Genomic DNA, 20,515 nt, shown 5'->3' with positions numbered 1-20,515 from the left:
ATTAATTAATGTAAATGTAAAAAGAATGCAGGATACTGTCAGTACAGCTGTGCAGAACCTCACAATAATTGAGATTAAATTAACAAAGACCACTGCATTATTACTGTTACATTAATGTGTAGCACAGAGTACAAAACAGGAAGTGAGAGCCATTAATTCAATGACTAATCATGAACAGAAAGCAAAATAAAGAGGGGGGAACGAACCATGATTTTGAGAACTAGATAAAAAGACACAAAAAATGTCGACAATAATTCAAGTCTGAAGGACTGAGACTCCACACTTGTGAAAGTTAACTTTCTGCCAATGAGATTTTTTGCAGTAATTAAGACTCATCTTGTTGTTAAAAGGGTATTTTAAATTAATGGGCAAGCCCAATTTCTTTCTGGCAAGTTTAGTTTATAACTTCACATCTTTTGGGTGGAATTCTCCGTTTCAGAGACTAAGTGCTGACGCCGGGACTGAATGGCGGGTGTGTGACGGTCCGTATGGTGGTGCCAGTCCCTGAACAATTCAGGCAATGCTAATGGGCCATCACTCTTGCCAGGTGGAACTAGCACAGTGCTGGGTTAGGATGGGCAAACTCCTGGGCCAGAATGGTTGGTCACCACCTCCATCCCTCCAGCACCACCCCCGTCTCACACACCCCACAGCCCTCATCCCACTCTCACCTGAGGGTTACTGCACCCTCCCCCCACCGGAAGGCCCCTCACACACCACCTTGCATCACATGCCAACACCCGTACCACCCATCATGGCCGGGTACCCTGCATGCACAGGCCACAAGTCATAGACCCACTGCGTTTCCCACACCCGGGGGTCTCACACTGTGCATTTTCTATCTCCCCCTCCCCTCCAGAAGAGCTCCCCACAACTGCCAAGAGTTGGAGATGACCGGAGGGGGCCCCCTGCGGCTCCTCATTGTTGTGGAGCAGAGGGCGTTGGGCCTGGTTGGCGGTGTGAGATAGCGGGCAGTCACAGAAGCGGAGGTCCGCATGGGACAACCAAGTCAGCCCCCAATGCATCCCGAAGGCACCTGAGTCACCCCTCTCTCCCACACCACCTCCACCCGCGATCTCACCATGCATTCTGAGATTACATAGAGAGGTTAGGGGGCTGGAGGAGATTACGGAGGGAGGTTAGGGGGCTGGAGGAGATTATGGAGGGAGGTTAGCGGGCTGGAGGCGATTACGGAGGGAGGTTCGGGGGCAGGAGGAGATTACGGAGGGAGGTTAGCGGGCTGGAGGAGATTACGGAGGGAGGTTAGGGCGCTGGAGGAGATTACGGAGGGAGGTTAGGGGGCTGGAGGAGATTACGGAGGGAGGTTAGCGGGCTGGAGGAGATTACGGAGGGAGGTTCGGGGCAGGAGGAGATTACGGAGGGAGGTTAGCGGGCTGGAGGAGATTACGGAGGGAGGTTAGGGGGCTGGAGGAGATTACGGAGGGAGGTTAGGGGGCTGGAGGAGATTACAAAGGGAGGTTAAGAGGACTGGTAAGGATCTTTAAATTTGAGGCATGCCTGTTTTGAAAGTCAATGAAAGCCAGTGGATACATTAATGGTTGACTTGGAGGAGTTGGATTGCAGGCAGCAGAGTTCGGGACGATGATTGAAAAAAGATCAACAAGAGAGACCGAGAGACCAGCCAGCAGAACATTGGAATAATTAATTCCATCACTTTCTACGTGACATACGTCCCATCGAGTGAGATTCACGCCCCCCCCCCCCACCCCCACCCAACCAACACCGTCCCAACCCCCATCCCCACCCCAACACCACACCCCTTTCTACCAAATGCTGGCTGTTCTCCCACTACAAATCATGCCAGATTCTATCCATTCCGAGCAGTGTCAATATCTGAGTTGGAGACTGACAGAGGGGGGAAGCACCTGATGTCATACCTTCAGAATCATTGTCCTCTGAGGGATATTCTTCTGCAGGAGCCTCCTGCTGATGAGATGACCCTAGAACAGAGAGAGAGAGAACAGAAGAATTAACGTGCTGGAGAAATGCTTCACAGGAGTAGTTTATTTGGAGCTTTCAGTACAATCAACCTTCAACAAGATCTCTTCATGGATAAAATGTTTTGCTGTGAGTGAGTAGGTGGCATATAATCCCCCCCCCCCCCTCCAATGTTAGTACTGAGTGAGTGCTGCACTGTCAGAGGGTCAGTACTGAGGGAGTGCCGCACTGTCAGAGGGTCAGTACTGAGGGAGTGCTGCACTGTCAGAGGGTCAGTGCTGAGGGAGTGCTGCACTGTCAGAGGGTCAGTACTGAGGGAGTGCCGCACTGTCAGACAGTCAGTACTGAGGGAGTGCCGCACTGTCAGAGGGTCAGTACTGAGGGAGTGCTGCACTGTCAGAGGGTCAGTACTGAGGGAGTGCTGCACTGTCAGAGGGTCAGTACTGAGGGAGTGCCGCACTGTCAGACAGTCAGTACTGAGGGAGTGCCGCACTGTCAGAGGGTCAGTACTGAGGGAGTGCCGCACTGTCAGAGGGTCAGTACTGAGGGAGTGCTGCACTGTCAGAGGGTCAGTACTGAGGGAGTGCCGCACTGTCAGACAGTCAGTACTGAGGGAGTGCTGCACTGTCAGAGGGTCAGTACTGAGGGAGTGCCGCACTGTCAGAGGGTCAGTACTGAGGGAGTGCTGCCCTGTCAGAGGGTCAGTACTGAGGGAGTGCTGCACTGTCAGAGGGTCAGTACTGAGGGAGTGCCGCACTGTCAGAGGGTCAGTACTGAGGGAGTGCTGCACTGTCAGAGGGTCAGTACTGAGGGAGTGCTGCACTGTCAGAGGGTCAGTACTGAGGGAGTGCTGCACTGTCAGAGGGTCAGTACTGAGGGAGCGCTGCACTGTCAGAGGGTCAGTACTGAGGGAGTGCTGCACTGTCAGAGGGTCAGTACTGAGGGAGTGCCGCACTGTCAGAGGTCAGTACTGAGGGAATGCTGCACTGTCAGATAGTCAGTACTGAGGGAGTGCCGCACTGTCAGAGGGTCAGTACTGAGGGAGCGCTGCACTGTCAGAGGGTCAGTACTGAGGGAGTGCTGCACTGTCAGAGGTCAGTACTGAGGGAGTGCTGCGCTGTCAGAGGGTCAGTACTGAGTGAGTGCTGCACTGTCAGAGGGTCAGTACTGAGGTAGTGCCGCATTGTCAGAAGTTCAGTACTCAGGGAGTGCCGCACTGTCAGAGGGTCAGTACTGAGGGAGTGCTGCACTGTCAGAGGGTCAGTACTGAGGGAGTGCTGCACTGTCAGAGGGTCAGTACTGAGGGAGTGCTGCACTGTCAGAGGGTCAGTACTGTGGGAGTGCCGCACTCTCAGAGGGTCAGTACTGAGGGAGTGCCACACTGTCAGAGGGTCAGTACTGAGGGAGCGCTGCACTGTCAGAGGGTCAGTACTGTGGGAGTGCCGCACTCTCAGAGGGTCAGTACTGAGGGAGTGCTGCACTGTCAGAGGGTCAGTACTGAGGGAGTGCCGCACTGTCAGAGGGTCAGTACTGAGGGAGCGCTGCGCTGCACTGATGATGCTTTGTGAAGAATGAATGAAAGACGGAGAGAGAGAAAACACCTGGAAGAAGGAAGGAATAATAATAAAGACATACAGATTTTCATTTTTATAGTGCCGGGTCTGTGATGAAGGTAGAAATTATTATAGATCATATTTTATATTTGTGGCAGTAATGTTATTAAAAACCAATGTAATTAAAATACACACAAAGTGTATCTACTACAGCTGTAATTAAGGTTTCGTAGAAGGTGAGATAATCATTCATTCCAACAATTTACTTGCTTACAGAGAGATGGCTAATGGAACATTGTTTTGAATTCAGGAAAATCTCTGGGGTTATGAAATGAATTTAGGGGTTATGCATTGAATTTAGTCCTAGGTGAGCAGGTGGCAGGATGTCTTAATGGGATTCAGATGATATAAATGGGGATAGAGGGGGGCGTAAAAGGGATGGGGGTGTTGCATTATTGGTTAAAGAGAATATCACAGCTGCACTGCGGGAGGAGACCTCGGAGGGCTCATGCAGCGAGGAAATATGGGTCGAGCTCAGGAATAGGAAGGGTGCAGTCACAATATTTGGGGTTTACTACAGACCTCCCAACATCCAGCAAGAGATAGAGGAACAGATATGTAGACAGATTTTGGAAAGGAGTGAAAACAACAGGGCTGCTGTAGTGGGGGATAACTTTCCCTATATTGACTGGGACTTACATAGTGCTAGAGGCTTGGATGGGGAAGAGTTTGTGAGGAACATCCAGGAGGGTCTCTTGAAACAATATGTAAATAGTCCAATAGGGATGGGGCCGGACTGGACCTTGTATTTGGGGAATGAGCCTGGCCAGGTGGTCGAAGTCACATAGGGGAGCATTTTGGGAACAGTGACCATAACTCAGTAAGTTTTAAGGTACTTGTGGATAAGGATAAGAGTAATCCTTGAGTACAGTGCTAAATTGGGGGATGACTGATTATAACAATATTTGGCAGGATCTGAAAGATTTAGATTGGGGGCAGCTGTTTGAGGGTAAATCAACATCTGACATGTAAATAATAAATAAATAATTTTTTTATTGTCACAAGTAGGCTTACATTAACACTGCAATGAAGTGACGGTGAAAAGCCCCTAGTCGCCACATTCTGGCACCTGTGCGGGTACACAGAGGGAGAATTCAGAATTCTCAGCTGGTACGGGAATTCAACCGGGCTGCTGGCCTTGTTCTGCATTGCAAACCAGCTGTCTAGCCCACTGAGCTAAACCAGCCCTTCATGTGGGACTCTCTCAAACATCCAGTGAGGATGAAGGATAAGTATGGCAAGTTTCAGGAACCTTGGCTAAGTAGGAATATTGTGAGCCCAGTCAAAAAGAAAAAGGAAGCATTCATAAGGTCTCGAAAGCTGAGAACATGCACAGTCCCTGAAGAATATTAAGAAAGTAGGAAGGAACTTAAGCAAGGAGTCAGGATGGCTAAAAGGTGTCATGAAAAGTCCTTGACAAACAGGATTAAGGAAAATCCCAACCCTTTCCATACGTATGTAAAGGGCCAGAGGGTGGCCAGGGAGAAGGTAGGTCCATTCGAGGACAGAGGATGGAGTCTATGCTTGGAGATAGAGGAAATGGGCGAGGTACCAAATGAGTATTTTGCATCAGTATCCACCCAACAGAAGGACTTGGTGGATGATAAGTGAAGGGAAGGATGTGTAGATAGTCTGGGGCATGTCAATATCAAAAAGGAGGTGGTGTTGGGCGTCTTAAAAAAACATTAAGATAGTGAAGTACCGAGGGCCTGATAGGATCTACCCCAAAATACTGCGGGAGGCAAGGAAGGAAATTGCTGGGGCCTTGACAGAAATGTTGATACCCACATTGGCTGCAGGTGAAGTTCCAGAGGACTGGACAGTAGCCAAATGTTGTTCCATTGTTTAAGAAGGGCAGCAGGGATAATCCAGGAAATTATAGGCCAGTGAGCCTTATGTCAGCGGCAGGGAAATGTTGGAAAAGGTGCTTAGGGACAGGATTTACTCACATTTAAAAACAAATGGACTTATTAGTGATGGACAGCACGGTTGTGTGAAGGGGACGTCGGATCTCATCAACTTGATCGAGTTTTTTGAGGAAGTGACAAAGATGAGAGATGAGGGAAAGGTAGTAGATGTAGTATACATGGACTTCAGTAAAGCCTTTGACAAGGTACCTCATGGTAGACTGGTACAGAAGGTGAAGTTACACCAGATTAGAGGTGAGCTGGCAAGGTGGATACAGAACTGGTTCGGTCATAGAAGGCAGAGAGTAGCAATGGAAGGGTGCTTTTCTGATTGGAGGGCTGTGACTACTGGTGTTCCACAGGGATCAGTGCTGGGACCTTTGCTGTTCGCAGTATATATAAACGATTTGGAGGAAAATGTAGCTGGTCTGATTATTAAGTTTGTGGATGACACAATGATTGGTGGAGTTGTGGATAGCAATGAGGACTGTCAAAGGATACAGGTTTTAGTTTAAACTGGTATCATGATCAGCATAGGTTTGGAGGGATGAAGGGCCGGTTCCTGTGCTGTACTGTTCTTTGAGGAGCCTGAGGCTGGTTTAGCACAGTGGGATAAACAGCTGGCTTGTAATGCAGAACAAGGCCAGCAATGCTGGTTCAATTCCCGTACTGGCCTCCCCGAATAGACGCCGGAATGTGGCGACTGGGGACTTTTCACGGTAACTTCATTGAAGCCTACTCGTGATAATAAGCGATTATTATGTCTGCCGTTTTCAATTTTGCCAAATGTTGTTCGGTTGAGCAGAAGAGTCGGACAAGACACAAATGTTGGGGTCTGGCCCGATACCCTAACAGTCACAACTTCAAGAAAGCGAGAAATTCCAAAGGTAACAATGAGAAATGATAACATTTTTATAAATTATATAGAATATAGAACGATACAGCGCAGTACAGGCCCTTCGGCCCTCGATGTTGCACCGACATGGAAAAAAAATCTAAAGGCCATCTAACCTACACTATGCCCTTATCATCCATATGCTTATCCAATAAATTTTTAAATGCCCTCAATGATGGCATGTTCACTACTGTTGCAGGTAGGGCATTCCACGGCCTCACCACTCTTTGCGTAAAAAACCCACCTCTGACCTCTGTCCTATATCTATTACCCCTCAATTTAAGGCTATGTCCCCTCGTGCTAGCCACCTCCATCCGCGGGAGAAGGCTCTCGCTGTCCACCCTATCTAACCCTCTGATCATTTTGTATGCCTCTATTAAGTCACCTCTTAACCTTCTTCTCTCTAACGAAAACAACCTCAAGTCCATCAGCCTTTCCTCATAAGATTTTCCCTCCATACCAGGCAACATCCTGGTAAATCTCCTCTGCACCCGTTCCAAAGCTTCCACGTCCTTCCTATAATGAGGCGACCAGAACTGTACGCAATACTCCAAATGCGGCCGTACTAGAGTTTTGTACAACTGCAACATGACCTCATGGCTCCGGAACTCAATCCCTCTACCAATAAAGGCCAACACACCATAGGCCTTCTTCACAACCCTATCAACCTGGGTGGCAACTTTCAGGGATCTATGTACATGGACACCGAGATCCCTCTGCTCATCCACACTACCAAGAATTTTACCATTAGCCAAATATTCCGCATTTCTGTTATTCTTTCCAAAGTGAATCACCTCACACTTCTCCACATTAAACTCCATTTGCCACCTCTCAGCCCAGCTCTGCAGCTTATCTATGTCCCTCTGTAACCTGCAACATCCTTCCGCACTGTCTACAACTCCACCGACTTTAGTGTCGTCTGCAAATTTACTCACCCATCCTTCTGCGCCCTCCTCTAGGTCATTTATAAAAATGACAAACAGCAACGGCCCCAGAACAGATCCTTGTGGTACGCCACTCGTAACTGAACTCCATTCTGAACATTTCCCATCAACTACCACTCTCTGTCTTCTTTCAACTAGCCAATTTCTGATCCACATCTCTAAATCACCCTCAATCCCCAGCCTCCGTATTTTCTGCAATAGACGACCGTGGGGAACCTTATCAAACGCTTTACTGAAATCCATATACACCACATCAACTGCTCTACCCTCGTCTACCTGTTCAGTCACCTTCTCAAAGAACTCGATAAGGTTTGTGAGGCATGACCTACCCTTCACAAAACCATGCTGACTGTCCCTAATCATATTATTCCTATCTAGATGATTATAAATCGTATCTTTTATAATCCTCTCCAAGACTTTACCCACCACAGACGTTAGGCTCACCGGCCTATAGTTACCGGGGTTATCTCTACTCCCCTTCTTGAACAAAGGGACCACATTTGCTATCCTCCAGTCCTCTGGCACTATTCCTGTAGCCAATGATGACCTAAAAATCAAAGCCAAAGGCTCAGCAATCTCTTCCCTGGCTTCCCAGAGAATCCTAGGATAAATCCCATCCGGCCCCGGGGACTTATCTATTTTCACCTTGTCCAGAATTGCCAACACTTCTTCCCTACGCACCTCAATGCCATCTATTCTAATAGCCTGGGTCTCAGCATTCTCCTCCACAATATTATCTTTTTCTTGAGTGAATACTGACGAAAAGTATTCATTTAGTATCTCGCTTATCTCCTCAGCCTCCACACACAACTTCCCACCACTGTCCTTGACTGGCCCTACTCTTACCCTAGTCATTCTTTTATTCCTGACATACCTATAGAAAGCTTTTGGGTTTTCCTTGATCCTACCTGCCAAAGACTTCTCATGTCCCCTCCTTGCTCGTCTCAGCTCTCTCTTTAGATCCTTCCTCGCTTCCTTGTAACTATCAAGCGCCCCAACTGAAACTTCACGCCTCATCTTCACATAGGCCTCCTTCTTCCTCTTAACAAGAGATTCCACTTCTTTGGTAAACCACGGTTCCCTCGCTCGACCCCTTCCTCCCTGCCTGACTGGTACGTACTTATCAAGAACATGCAATAGCTGTTCCTTGAACAAGCTCCACATATCCAGTGTGCCCAACCCTTGCAGCCTACTTCTCCAACCAACACATCCTAAGTCATGTCTAATGGCATCATAATTGCCCTTCCCCCAGCTATAACTCTTGCCCTGCGGGGTATACTTATCCCTTTCCATCACTAACGTAAAGGTCACCGAATTGTGGTCACTGTTTCCAAAGTGCTCACCTACCTCCAGATCTAACACCTGGCCTGGTTCATTACCCAAAACCAAATCCAATGTGGCCTCGCCTCTTGTTGGCCTGTCAACATATTGTGTCAGGAAACCCTCCTGCACACATTGTACAAAGAATGACCCATCTAATGTACTCGAACTATATCTTTTCCAGTCAATATTTGGAAAGTTAAAGTCTCCCATAACAACTACCCTGTTACTTTCGCTCTTTTCCAGAATCATCTTCGCCATCCTTTCCTCTACATCCCTAGAACTATTAGGTGGCCTATAGAAAACTCCCAACAGGGTGACCTCTCCTTTCCTGTTTCTAACCTCAGCCCATACTACCTCAGAAGAAGAGTCCCCATCTAGCATCCTTTCCGCCACCGTAATACTGTCCTTGACAAGCAGCGCCACACCTCCCCCTCTTTTGCCCCCTTCTCTGAACTTACTAAAACACCTAAACCCCGGAACCTGCAACAACCATTCCTGTCCCTGCTCTATCCATGTCTCTGAAATGGCCACAACATCGAAGTCCCAGGTACCAACCCATGCTGCCAGTTACCCTACCTTATTTCGTATACTCCTGGCATTGAAGTAGACACACTTCAAACCACCTACCTGAACACTGGCACTCTCCTGCGAAGTCAAATCTGTGCTCCTGACCTCTATACTCTCAATCTCCCGTACCCTAAAACTACAATCCAGGTTCCCATGCCCCTGCTGAATTAGTTTAAACCCCCCCAAAGAGCACTAACAAATCTCCCCCCCAGGATATTGCTACCCCTCAGGTTCAGATGTAGACCATCCTGTCTATAGAGGTCCCACCTTCCCCAGAAAGAGCCCCAGTTATCCAGAAATCTGAATCCCTCCCGCCTGCACCATCCCTGTAGCCACGTGTTTAATTGCTCTCTCTCCCTATTCCTCATCTCACTATCACGTGGCACGGGCAACAACCCAGAGATAACAACTCTGTTTGTTCTCGCTCTGAGCTTCCATCCTAGCTCCCTAAAGGCCTGCCTGACATCCTTGTCCCCTTTCCTACCTATGTCGTTAGTGCCAATGTGGACTACGACTTGGGGCTGCTCCCCCTCCCCCTTAAGGACCCGGAAAACACGATCCGAGACATCACGTACCCTTGCACCTGGGAGGCAACATACCAAACGTGAGTCTCTCTCGCTCCCACAAAATCTCCTATCTGTGCCCCTGACTATTGAGTCCCCAATTACTAATGTTCTACTCCTTTCCCCCCTTCCCTTCTGAGCAACAGGGACAGACTCCGTGCCAGAGGCCCGTACCCCATGGCTTACCCCTGGTAAGTCGTCCCCCCCACAAGTATCCAAAACGGTATACTTGTTACTCAGGGGAACGACCGCAGGGGGTCCCTGCACTGACTGCTTCTTCCCAGTCCCTCTTACAGTTACCCATCTATCTCCAGTCTTTGGTGTAACTATTTCCCTGAAGCTCCTATCTATGACCCCCTCTGCCTCCCGAATGATCCGAAGTTCATCCAGCTCAAGCTCCAGGTCCCTAACACGGTTTTTGAGGAGCTGGAGTTGGGTGCACTTCCCACAGATGAAATCAGCAGGGACACTGACGGCGTCCCTCACCTCAAACATTCTGCAGGAGGAGCATTGTACTGCCTTCCCTGACATCACCAATAGATTTAAAAAATAACAAGAAAAAGAAAAAGAAAGGAAGAGCTTACCTGATATTACCTCAAACCCTGCTCCCGCTCAAAGGTAAGCAAATTTAAAGGCACTCACTCACCTTCACGACAGGCCCCTGCTCCCGCTTCCCAACCACCGTGGGGTGGGGGGGGTTGGTTAGAGGAGGAGGTAGGGTGGGAAACACTCACGAAGTGTTTCGGGTTGAACTGTCACTTGCCAACAGCCTCTCCACAAACCACCTTCAACTTAGGCTGACCGCACTGCACGTATGCAAATTTCCCCAGAACAGCTGATCAGTAGCTCTGCTCTGCTGCCCTCTGCTGGATGATTGCCTTCACTCAAACTCCTCGGGTCCCCTTCGCAGATTCACCTTCAACTTAGGCTGACCGCACTGCACGTATGCAAATTTCCCCAGAACAGCTGATCAGTAGCTCTGCTCTGCTGCCCTCTGCTGGATGATTGCCTTCACTCAAACTCCTCGGGTCCCCTTCGCAGATTCACCTTCAACTTAGGCTGACCGCACTGCACGTATGCAAATTTCCCCAGAACAGCTGATCAGTAGCTCTGCTCTGCTGCCCTCTGCTGGATGATTGCCTTCACTCAAACTCCTCGGGTCCCCTTCAACTTAGGCTGACCGTACTGCACGTATGCAAATTTCCCCAGAACAGCTGATCAGTAGCTCTGCTCTGCTGCCCTCTGCTGGATTCATCTATAATCCCATTGCTTCGCAGATCTGTTTACTCATTCATACAATCACTGAATCTCTCGATCCAACCTGAAGTTAGAGAACTTTCTTGTGAACATCATTCACAGGAATCAATAATTCTCACATTCCCATTGGCCCCACGTTGACCTGTCACAGTCACAAGTCAGTTAGTCAATTCCGTGCTCAATCTTCTACCTCAAAATACTAAAGGAAATCAATTGCTATAAATGAGCAGCCAATCGGACTCAGAGAGCAGAAATAGACCGGGCAAAAAATATAGGCCCTTGGTGAAAAGTTCATTAAAGACACCTTCTTGAATCATCATACTATTTAACTCATTCTTTCCAAATACTTCATGACCAGTTGGCCTATCATTGTGTGCTGTTGAGTATTGTGGGCAGTTTAATGTCCTTATCTGAGGAAGGATATTCTTGCTATGGAGGGAGGGCAGCGAAGGTTTACCTGACTGATTCCTGGGATGGTGGGACTGTCATAAATCGGTTAGGATTATATTCATTGGGGTTTAGAAGAGTGAGAGGGGATCTCATAGAAACTTACAAAATTCTAACAGGATTGGACAGGGTAGATTCAGAAAGAATGTTCCCGATGGTGGGGGAGTCCAGAACTAGGGGTCATAGTTTGAGGATAAGAGGGAAACCTTTTAGGACTGAGGTGAGGAGAAATCGCTTCACCCAGATAGCGGGGAATCTGTGGAATTCACTCCCACAGAAAGTAGTTGAGGCCAAAACGTTTTGTAATTTCAAGAAGGGATTAGATATACGGTATATACTCGATTAACATGCGACCTTTGAAGACCTAAATTTTGACCTGAATTTGGGGGGTCGCATGATACGCGAGATACAAAATTTCGGGTGTGAAGTACTGGTCAAGTTAGGCTGTTAGGCAGACCGTATCCATTAACGGAAAGTCAAATGGACATTATTATGGACATAATGAAATATAAAACAGGAATACATATGTAGGTTAATTAACAAACTTTAATAAAACTTTAATAAAAAAACTATTAAAACAAAGTTTTGCAGGTTAAAATACTTTTGCAGTATATTTCTTGGCAGATCTTTTCTCCGTAGTGGCTAATGGTAGAATGTGTTCGACCGTTATGTGTTACGCGTTAGTTAACTGCTTATTACCGTGATTAGAAACCGCAAAACAGCTGGTTGTTTAAGGCGGTTGTTAACGGCGTAATTTGGTATCTCATTTGCTGTCTCAAAAAAGTGACTCGCATGATACATGAGGTACAGCATAAAATCATGTTTTGGGGTCTAAAATTTAGGGGTCGCATGATACGCGAGATCGCATGATACGCGAGTATATACGGTAGCTCTTGGGGCTAAAGGGATTAAGGGATATGGGGGGGAAGGTGGGATCAGGGTATTGAACTTGATGATCAGCCGTGATCACAATGAATAGGGGGAGCAGGCTCGAAGGGCAGAATGGCCTCCTCTTGCTCCAATTTTCTATGTATCTGCCTACAACATTAGATTTGTTCCATCATTTCATTTGTAGTCGCCTAGGTATTCGCTGGATTAATATTTAGTTGTTGAATGAGGTGATTTAGGGTGTGGTCGAACGGCCTCGTTTCGCCGAACTTGATGGCACAATGTGGTCATCAAATCTTGCGAGAGGCCTCTCGTGAGATTTCCGACGTTCAGATCGCCTCTCGAGATCTGATGACCTCATGAGATCTCGCGAAACACCGCGATCTGGTCTCACCCAGCGAGATTAACATATTTAAATAAGGCATTCGGTTCAGTTAAATATGCCGGCGCCCTATTCTCCTGAAGCCAGGGTACGAACATCCGCACCTGGGACACCTCACCATGGCGCCGCTTAAACTGGTCCACACGATCATGGACCAGAATAATGGCACTTTGGGGGGGGATTCTCAGGCCATCAGAGGCTTCCAGGTGATCGAACGCGGGACAGGGTTGTACCCTGGCATTCCCACTGTCACCCAGGCACCTTGGCAGTGCCATGGTGTCAGTGGCATGCTGTCATCGAGTCTGCTCCGCCATTCAATCATGGCTGATATTTTTCTCATCCCCATTACCCTGCCTTCTCCCCATAACCCCTGATCCCCTTACCGTAAACACCTCGGGCTCTTAGCTTATTTCACAGCCTCCTATGCGGCACCTTGCCAAAGGCCTTCTGGAAATTTAAATAAATCACGTCCACTGGTTCTCCTTTGTCTAACTCCCTTGTTACTTCCTCAAAGAACAGATTTGTCAGACATGACCTCCCCTTGACGAAGCCGTGCTGACTCAGTCCTATTTTATCATGCACTTCCAAGTACTCCGCGATTTCATATTTAATAATGGACTCCAAAATGTTACTAATAGTGCAGTACTACACTGTGAATATCTGCCTTGTCTTTGTACCCCAGGCTGTGGAATAAGAGAATAAATGAAGTCAATATCCTAATTTGTTTCATTGCACAAGGCCTGATATTGATCACCCAGATGCATCTCCATGTCATTACAAAGGTGTGACTAGGGCACCCCCTTCACCAATAGCTGATAAGCTAGATGATATATATTGACCACTGGCCTCAAGTTTCCTTGTCACTAAATTTACGATGGAGCCCAGTGCCTGTGCTGGAGCTCACAGAGTCTGGGTGGAGATACATAAGGACCCACAATGCCCATTTTGGACTTCATTCCTCTTGTGTTGGACACCCTCTGATGTGATTCAGCACCACTCCATTTCCATCTTCACCCATTGGCTGCTGCACCTGTGATGAAAATCCCACACAAACAACAGATTCCAACCTGCCCAGAATCTTGGCTCCACCAGCGTGTAGAACAGACTGCAGCTTACCAAAGGCAGATTTACAAACACCATGCCATCCAAGCCCTGTCACTACGCCTTTTTCTTAAAATAACCCTCTGATGGCTAATTCTGCAAACTGCTGGAACATTTAAAGTATTTCCCTTCAGGCAGGCTTGAGTATTGTCCATCATTGCATTATTAAATTAACCCCCTTTCGCAGCCCAGGATTAACCTGACCAACTGCGTGCGGACTCGACCCAATGAATTCAATCTCTTGAGGAAGTGAAACACCAATAGATTGAACCCCCAAGAAAACAGTGCTGCATCAGACACCTCTGCCTCAAGTATTAATGTTCAAAGTGGTTTTCTCATAAGAACATAAGAACATAAGAACTAGGAGCAGGAGTAGGCCATCTGGCCCCTCGAGCCTGCTCTGCCATTCAATGAGATCATGGCTGATCTTTTGTGGACTCAGCTCCACTTTCCGGCCCGAACACCATAGCCCTTAAACCCTTTATTCTTCAAAAAACTATCTATCTCTATCTTAAAAACATATTATGAAGGAGCCTCAACTGCTTCACTGGGCAAGGAATTCCATAGATTCACAACCCTTTGGGTGAAGAAGATCCTCCTAAACTCAGTCCTAAATCTACTTCCCCTTATTTTGAGGCTATGCCCCCTAGTTCTGCTTTCACCCGCCAGTGGAAACAACCTGCCCGCATCTATCCTATCTTTTCCCTTCATAATTTTATATGTTTCTATAAGATCCCCCCTCATCCTTCTAAATTCCAACGAGTACAGTCCCAGTCAACTCAGCCTCTCCTCATAATCCAACCCCTTCAGCTCTGGGATTAACCTAGTGAATCTCCTCTGCACACCCTCCAGTGCCAGTACATCCTTTCTCAGGTAAGGAGACCAAAACTGAACACAATACTCCAGGTGTGGCCTCACTAACACCTTATACAATTGCAGCATAACCTCCCTAGTCTTAAACTCCATCCCTCTAGCAATGAAGGACAAAATTCCATTCGCCTTCTTAATCACCTATTGCACCTGTAAACCAACTTTTTGCGACTCATGCACTAGCACACCAAGGTCTCTCTGCACAGCAGCATGCTTTAATATTTTATCATTTAAATAATAATCCCTTTTGCTGTTATTCCTACCAAAAACCTCACATTTGTCAACATTGTATTCCATCTGCCAGACCCTAGCCCATTCACTTAACCTATCCAAAGCCCTCTGTAGACTTCCAGTATCCTCTGCACTTTTTGCTTCACCACTCATCTTAGTGTCGTCTGCAAACTTGGACACATTGCCCTTGGTCCCCAACTCCAAATCATCTATGTAAATTGTGAACAATTGTGGGCTCAACACGGATCCCTGAGGGACACCACTAGCTACTGATTGCCAACCAGAGAAACACCTATTAATCCCCACTCTTTGCTTTCTATTAATTAACCAATCCTCTATCTATGCTACTACTTTACCCTTAATGCCATGCATCTTTATCTGATGCAGCAACCTTTTGTGTGGCACCTTGTCAAAGGCTTTCTGGAAATCCAGATATACCACATCCATTGGCTTCCTGTTATCTACTGCACTGGTAATGTCCTCAAAAAATTCCACTAAATTAGTTAGGCATGACCTGCCCTTTATGAACCCATGCTGCGTCTGCCCAATGGGACAATTTCTATCCAGATGCCTCGCTATTTCTTCCTTGAGGATAGATTCCAGCATCTTCCCTACTACCGAAGTTAAGCTCACTGGCCTATAATTACCCGCTTTCTGCCTACCTCCTTTTTTAAACAGTGGTTTCCCTGTGCTAAAAGTGTCTCTGATCCAAATGTTATTGCAAACCTCAAACATAACCAGTGCTTCAGAAGATCCAACTCTAGCTTCTTTGTCTTCGACCATATATTTCCCACAATTTCGCAGCCAACATGATTATCAAAAAACAAAGCTCTCCTGGAATTCATACCAACTGAAACTCTCTGGGAGAGTGTCGCAAATTCGGAACCATATTTAAAGAGTGACTAATCCTGTGCTGGGTCAGTAACCAGGCAGACACAGATTGAAGGTAATTGGCAAAAGAACCAGAGGAGGCGGTGAGGAGATTTAGCTTTATGTACACAGTGAGCTGTGATCTGGAAGGTGTTGCCTAAAGGACGGTGGATACAGATGGAATTAGATATCTACCTGAAAAGGAACAGCTTACAAAGCTGTGGGGAATTGCAGCAGAATGGAAGAACTATTCAATATTCCCAAAGAGCAAGCAGATACTCAAACGGGCCGACTGGTCTCCGTCTGTGCTGTAACATTCCATAAAGTATCTTTCCAACCTATCTCCACAGTCACTTAAATACATTTGAGTTGGCTAAAATACTGCAATTTAATGATTGTGGCAGTCACATTATATTCAACAAACTCCCCAAACAGCATTGTGCGGCCAGATATTCTGCTTTTGTTCAGAGGTTGATTGGGGGATAATTATTGCCCAGAGAGAACTCCCTGTTCTTCATCAAAACAGTGGCCAAGGAATCTTTTATCTCCACATCAACAGGCAGGGAGGGCACATCTGACAGTGCGGTGCTCCCTCAGTACTGACCCTCTGACAGTGCAGCACTCCCTCAGTACTGACCCTCTGACAGTGCAGCACTCCCTCAGTACTGACCCTCTGACAGTGCAGCACTCCCTCAGTACTGACCCTCTGACAGTGCAGCACTCCCTCAGTACTGACCCTCTGACAGTGCAGCACTCCCTCAGTACTGACCCTCCCACAGTGCGGCACTCCCTCAGTACTGACCCTCTGACAGTGCAGCACTCCCTCAGTACTGACCCTCTGACAGTGCGGCACTCCCTCAGTACTGACCCTCCCACAGTGCGGCACTCCCTCAGTACTGACCCTCTGACAGTGCAGCACTCCCTCAGTACTGACCCTCTGACAGTGCAGCACTCCCTCAGTACTGACCCTCAGACAGTGCAGCACTCCCTCAGTACTGACCCTCTGACAGTGCAGCTCCCTCAGTACTGACCCTCTGACAGTGCGGCACTCCCTCAGTACTGACCCTCTGACAGTGCAGCACTCCCTCAGTACTGACCCTCTGACAGTGCAGCACTCCCTCAGTACTGACCCTCTGACAGTGCGGCACTCCCTCAGTACTGACCCTCTGACAGTGCAGCACTCCCTCAGTACTGACCCTCTGACAGTGCAGCACTCCCTCAGTACTGACCCTCTGACAATGCGGCACTCCCTCAGTACTGACCCTCTGACAGTGCGGCACTCTCTCAGCACTGACCCTCTGACAGTGCGGCACTCCCTCAGTACTGACCCTCTGACAGTGCGGCACTCCCTCAGTACTGACCCTCTGACAATGCGGCACTCCCTCAGTACTGACCCTCTGACAGTGCGGCACTCCCTCAGCACTGACCCTCTGACAGTGCGGCACTCCCTCAGTACTGACCCTCTGACAGTGCGGCACTCCCTCAGTACTGACCCTCTGACAGTGCGGCACGTCCTCAGTACTGACCCTCTGACAGTGCAGCACTCCCTCAGTACTGACCCTCTGACAGTGCGGCACTCCCTCAGTACTGACCCTGTGACAGTGCAGCTCTCCCTCAGTACTGACCCTCTGACAGTGCGACACTCCCTCAGTACTGACCCTCTGACAGTGCGACACTCCCTCAGTACTGACCCTCTGACAGTGCGGCACTCCCTCAGTACTGACCCTCTGACAGTGCAACACTCCCTCAGTACTGACCCTCTGACAGTGCGGCACTCCCTCAGTACTGACCCTCTGACAGTGCGGCGCTCCCTCAGTACTGACCCTCTGACAGTGCGGCACTCCCTCAGTACTGACCCTCTGACAGTGCGGCACTCCCTCAGTACTGACCCTCTGACAGTGTGGCACTCCCTCAGTACTGACCCTCTGACAGTGCAGCACTTCCTCAGTACTGACCCTCTGACAGTGCAGCACTCCCTCAGTACTGACCCTCTGACAGTGCAGCACTCCCTCAGTACTGACTCTCTGACAGTGTGGCACTCCCTCAGTACTGACCCTCTGACAGTGCGGCACTCCCTCAGTACTGACCCTCTGACAGTGCGACACTCCCTCAGTACTGACCCTCTGACAGTGCGGCACTCCCTCAGTACTGACCCTCTGACAGTGCGACACTCCCTCAGTACTGACCCTCTGACAGTGCGGCACTCCCTCAGCACTGACCCTCTGACAGTGCGGCACTCCCTCAGTACTGACCCTCTGACAGTGCGGCAATCCCTCAGTACTGACCCTCTGACAGTGCAGCACTCCCTCAGTACTGACCCTCTGACAGTGCGGCACTCCCTCAGTACTGACCCTCTGGCAGTGTGGCACTCCCTCAGTACTGACCCTCTGACAGTACGGCGCTCTCCCTCAGTACTGACCCTCTGACAGTGCGGCGCTCCCTCAGTACTGACCCTCTGACAGTGCAGCACTCCCTCAGTACTGACCCTCTGACAGTGCAGCACTCCCTCAGTACTGACCCTCTGACAGTGCGGCACTCCCTCAGTACTGACCCTCTGACAGTGCGGCACTCCCTCAGTACTGACCCTCTGACAGTGCGGCACTCCCTCAGTACTGACCCTCTGACAGTGCGGCACTCCCTCAGTACTGACCCTCTGACAGTGCGGCACTCCCTCAGTACTGACCCTCTGACAGTGCGGCACTCCCTCAGTACTGACCCTCTGACAGTACGGCACTCCCTCAGTACTGACCCTCTGACAGTGCGGCACTCCCTCAGTACTGACCCTCTGACAGTGCAGCACTCCCTCAGTACTGACCCTCTGACAGTGCGGCACTCCCTCCGTACTGACCCTGTGACAGTGCGGCACTCCCTCAGTACTGACCCTCTGACAGTGCAGCACTCCCTCAGTACTGACCCTCTGACAGTGCGGCACTCCCTCAGTACTGACTCTCTGACAGTGCGGCACTCCCTCAGTACTGACCCTCTGACAGTACAGCACTCCCTCAGTACTGACCCTCTGACAGTGCGGCACTCCCTCAGTACTGACCCTCTGACAGTGCGGCACTCCCTCAGTACTGACCCTCTGACAGTGCGGCACTCCCTCAGTACTGACCCTCTGACAGTGCGGCGCTCCCTCAGTACTGACCCTCTGGCAGTGCGGCACTCCCTCAGTACTGACCCTCTGACAGTGCGGCACTCCCTCCGTACTGACCCTCTGACAGTGCGGCACTCCCTCAGTACTGAGCCTCTGACAGTGCAGCACTCCCTCAGTACTGACCCTCTGACAGTACAGCACTCCCTCAGTACTGACCCTCTGACAGTGCGGCACTCCCTCAGTACTGACCCTCTGACAGTGCGGCACTCCCTCAGTACTGACCCTCTGACAGTGCGGCACTCCCTCAGTACTGACCCTCTGACAGTGCAGCGCTCCCTCAGTACTGACCCTCTGACAGTGCGGCACTCCCTCAGTACTGACCCTCTGACAGTGCAGCACTCCCTCAGTACTGACCCTCTGACAGTGCAGCACTCCCTCAGTACTGACCCACGACAGTGCAGCACTCCCTCAGTACTGACCCTCTGACAGTGCAGCATGCCCCCTCAGTACTGACCCTCTGACAGTGCGGCACTCCCTCAGTACTGACCCTCTGACAGTGCAGCACTCCCTCAGTACTGACCCTCTGACAGTGCAGCACTCCCTCAGTACTGACCCTCTGACAGTGCAGCACTCCCTCAGTACTGACCCTCTGACAGTGCGGCACTCCCTCAGTACTGACCCTCTGACAGTGCAGCACTCCCTCAGTACTGACCCTCTGACAGTGCGGCACTCCCTCCGTCCTGACCCTGTGACAGTGCGGCACTCCCTCAGTACTGACCCTCTGACAGTGCAGCACTCCCTCAGTACTGACCCTCTGACAGTGCGGCACTCCCTCAGTACTGACCCTCTGACAGTGCAGCACTCCCTCAGTACTGACCCTCTGACAGTGCGGCACTCCCTCCGTACTGACCCTGTGACAGTGCGGCACTCCCTCAGTACTGACCCTCTGACAGTGCAGCACTCCCTCAGTACTGACCCTCTGACAGTGCGGCACTCCCTCAGTACTGACTCTCTGACAGTGCGGCACTCCCTCAGTACTGACCCTCTGACAGTGCGGCACTCCCTCAGTACTGACCCTCTGACAGTGCGGCACTCCCCCAGTACTGACCCTCTGACAGTGCGGCACTCCCTCAGTACTGACCCTCTGACAGTGCGGCACTCCCTCAGTACTGACCCTCTGACAGTGCGGCGCTCCCTCAGTACTGACCCTCTGGCAGTGCGGCACTCCCTCAGTACTGACCCTCTGACAGTGCGGCACTCCCTCCGTACTGACCCTCTGACAGTGCGGCACTCCCTCAGTACTGAGCCTCTGACAGTGCAGCACTCCCTCAGTACTGACCCTCTGACAGTACTGCACTCCCTCAGTACTGACCCTCTGACAGTGCGGCACTCCCTCAGTACTGACCCTCTGACAGTGCGGCACTCCCTCAGTATTGACCCTCTGACAGTGCGGCACTCCCTCAGTACTGACCCTCTGACAGTGCAGCGCTCCCTCAGTACTGACCCTCTGACAGTGCGGCACTCCCTCAGTACTGACCCTCTGACAGTGCAGCACTCCCTCAGTACTGACCCTCTGACAGTGCAGCACTCCCTCAGTACTGACC

General features: G+C 49.7%; 1 protein-coding gene across 3 annotated transcripts in view; it reads right to left on the bottom strand.

Annotated features, from left to right (window-relative positions):
- Positions 1-20,515, bottom strand: part of LOC119963566 (B-cell scaffold protein with ankyrin repeats-like) — a 332,413-nt gene that overhangs the window by 277,947 nt on the left and 33,951 nt on the right. For 2 of the 3 annotated variants that reach the window (XM_038792883.1, XM_038792884.1), the window contains exon 3: positions 1,887-1,961. In XM_038792883.1, coding sequence (XP_038648811.1) covers positions 1,887-1,961 — 75 coding nt within the window. The remainder of the gene's footprint in view (positions 1-1,886; positions 1,962-20,515) is intronic. The other variant, XM_038792882.1, reaches the window with a different exon arrangement.

The sequence above is a fragment of the Scyliorhinus canicula genome, chromosome 3, assembly GCF_902713615.1.
Source record: "Scyliorhinus canicula chromosome 3, sScyCan1.1, whole genome shotgun sequence".
Classification (NCBI taxonomy): domain Eukaryota; kingdom Metazoa; phylum Chordata; class Chondrichthyes; order Carcharhiniformes; family Scyliorhinidae; genus Scyliorhinus; species Scyliorhinus canicula.
Note: the sequence above shows the minus strand (reverse complement) of the source record. Positions and strands in the feature narration are given on the sequence as shown.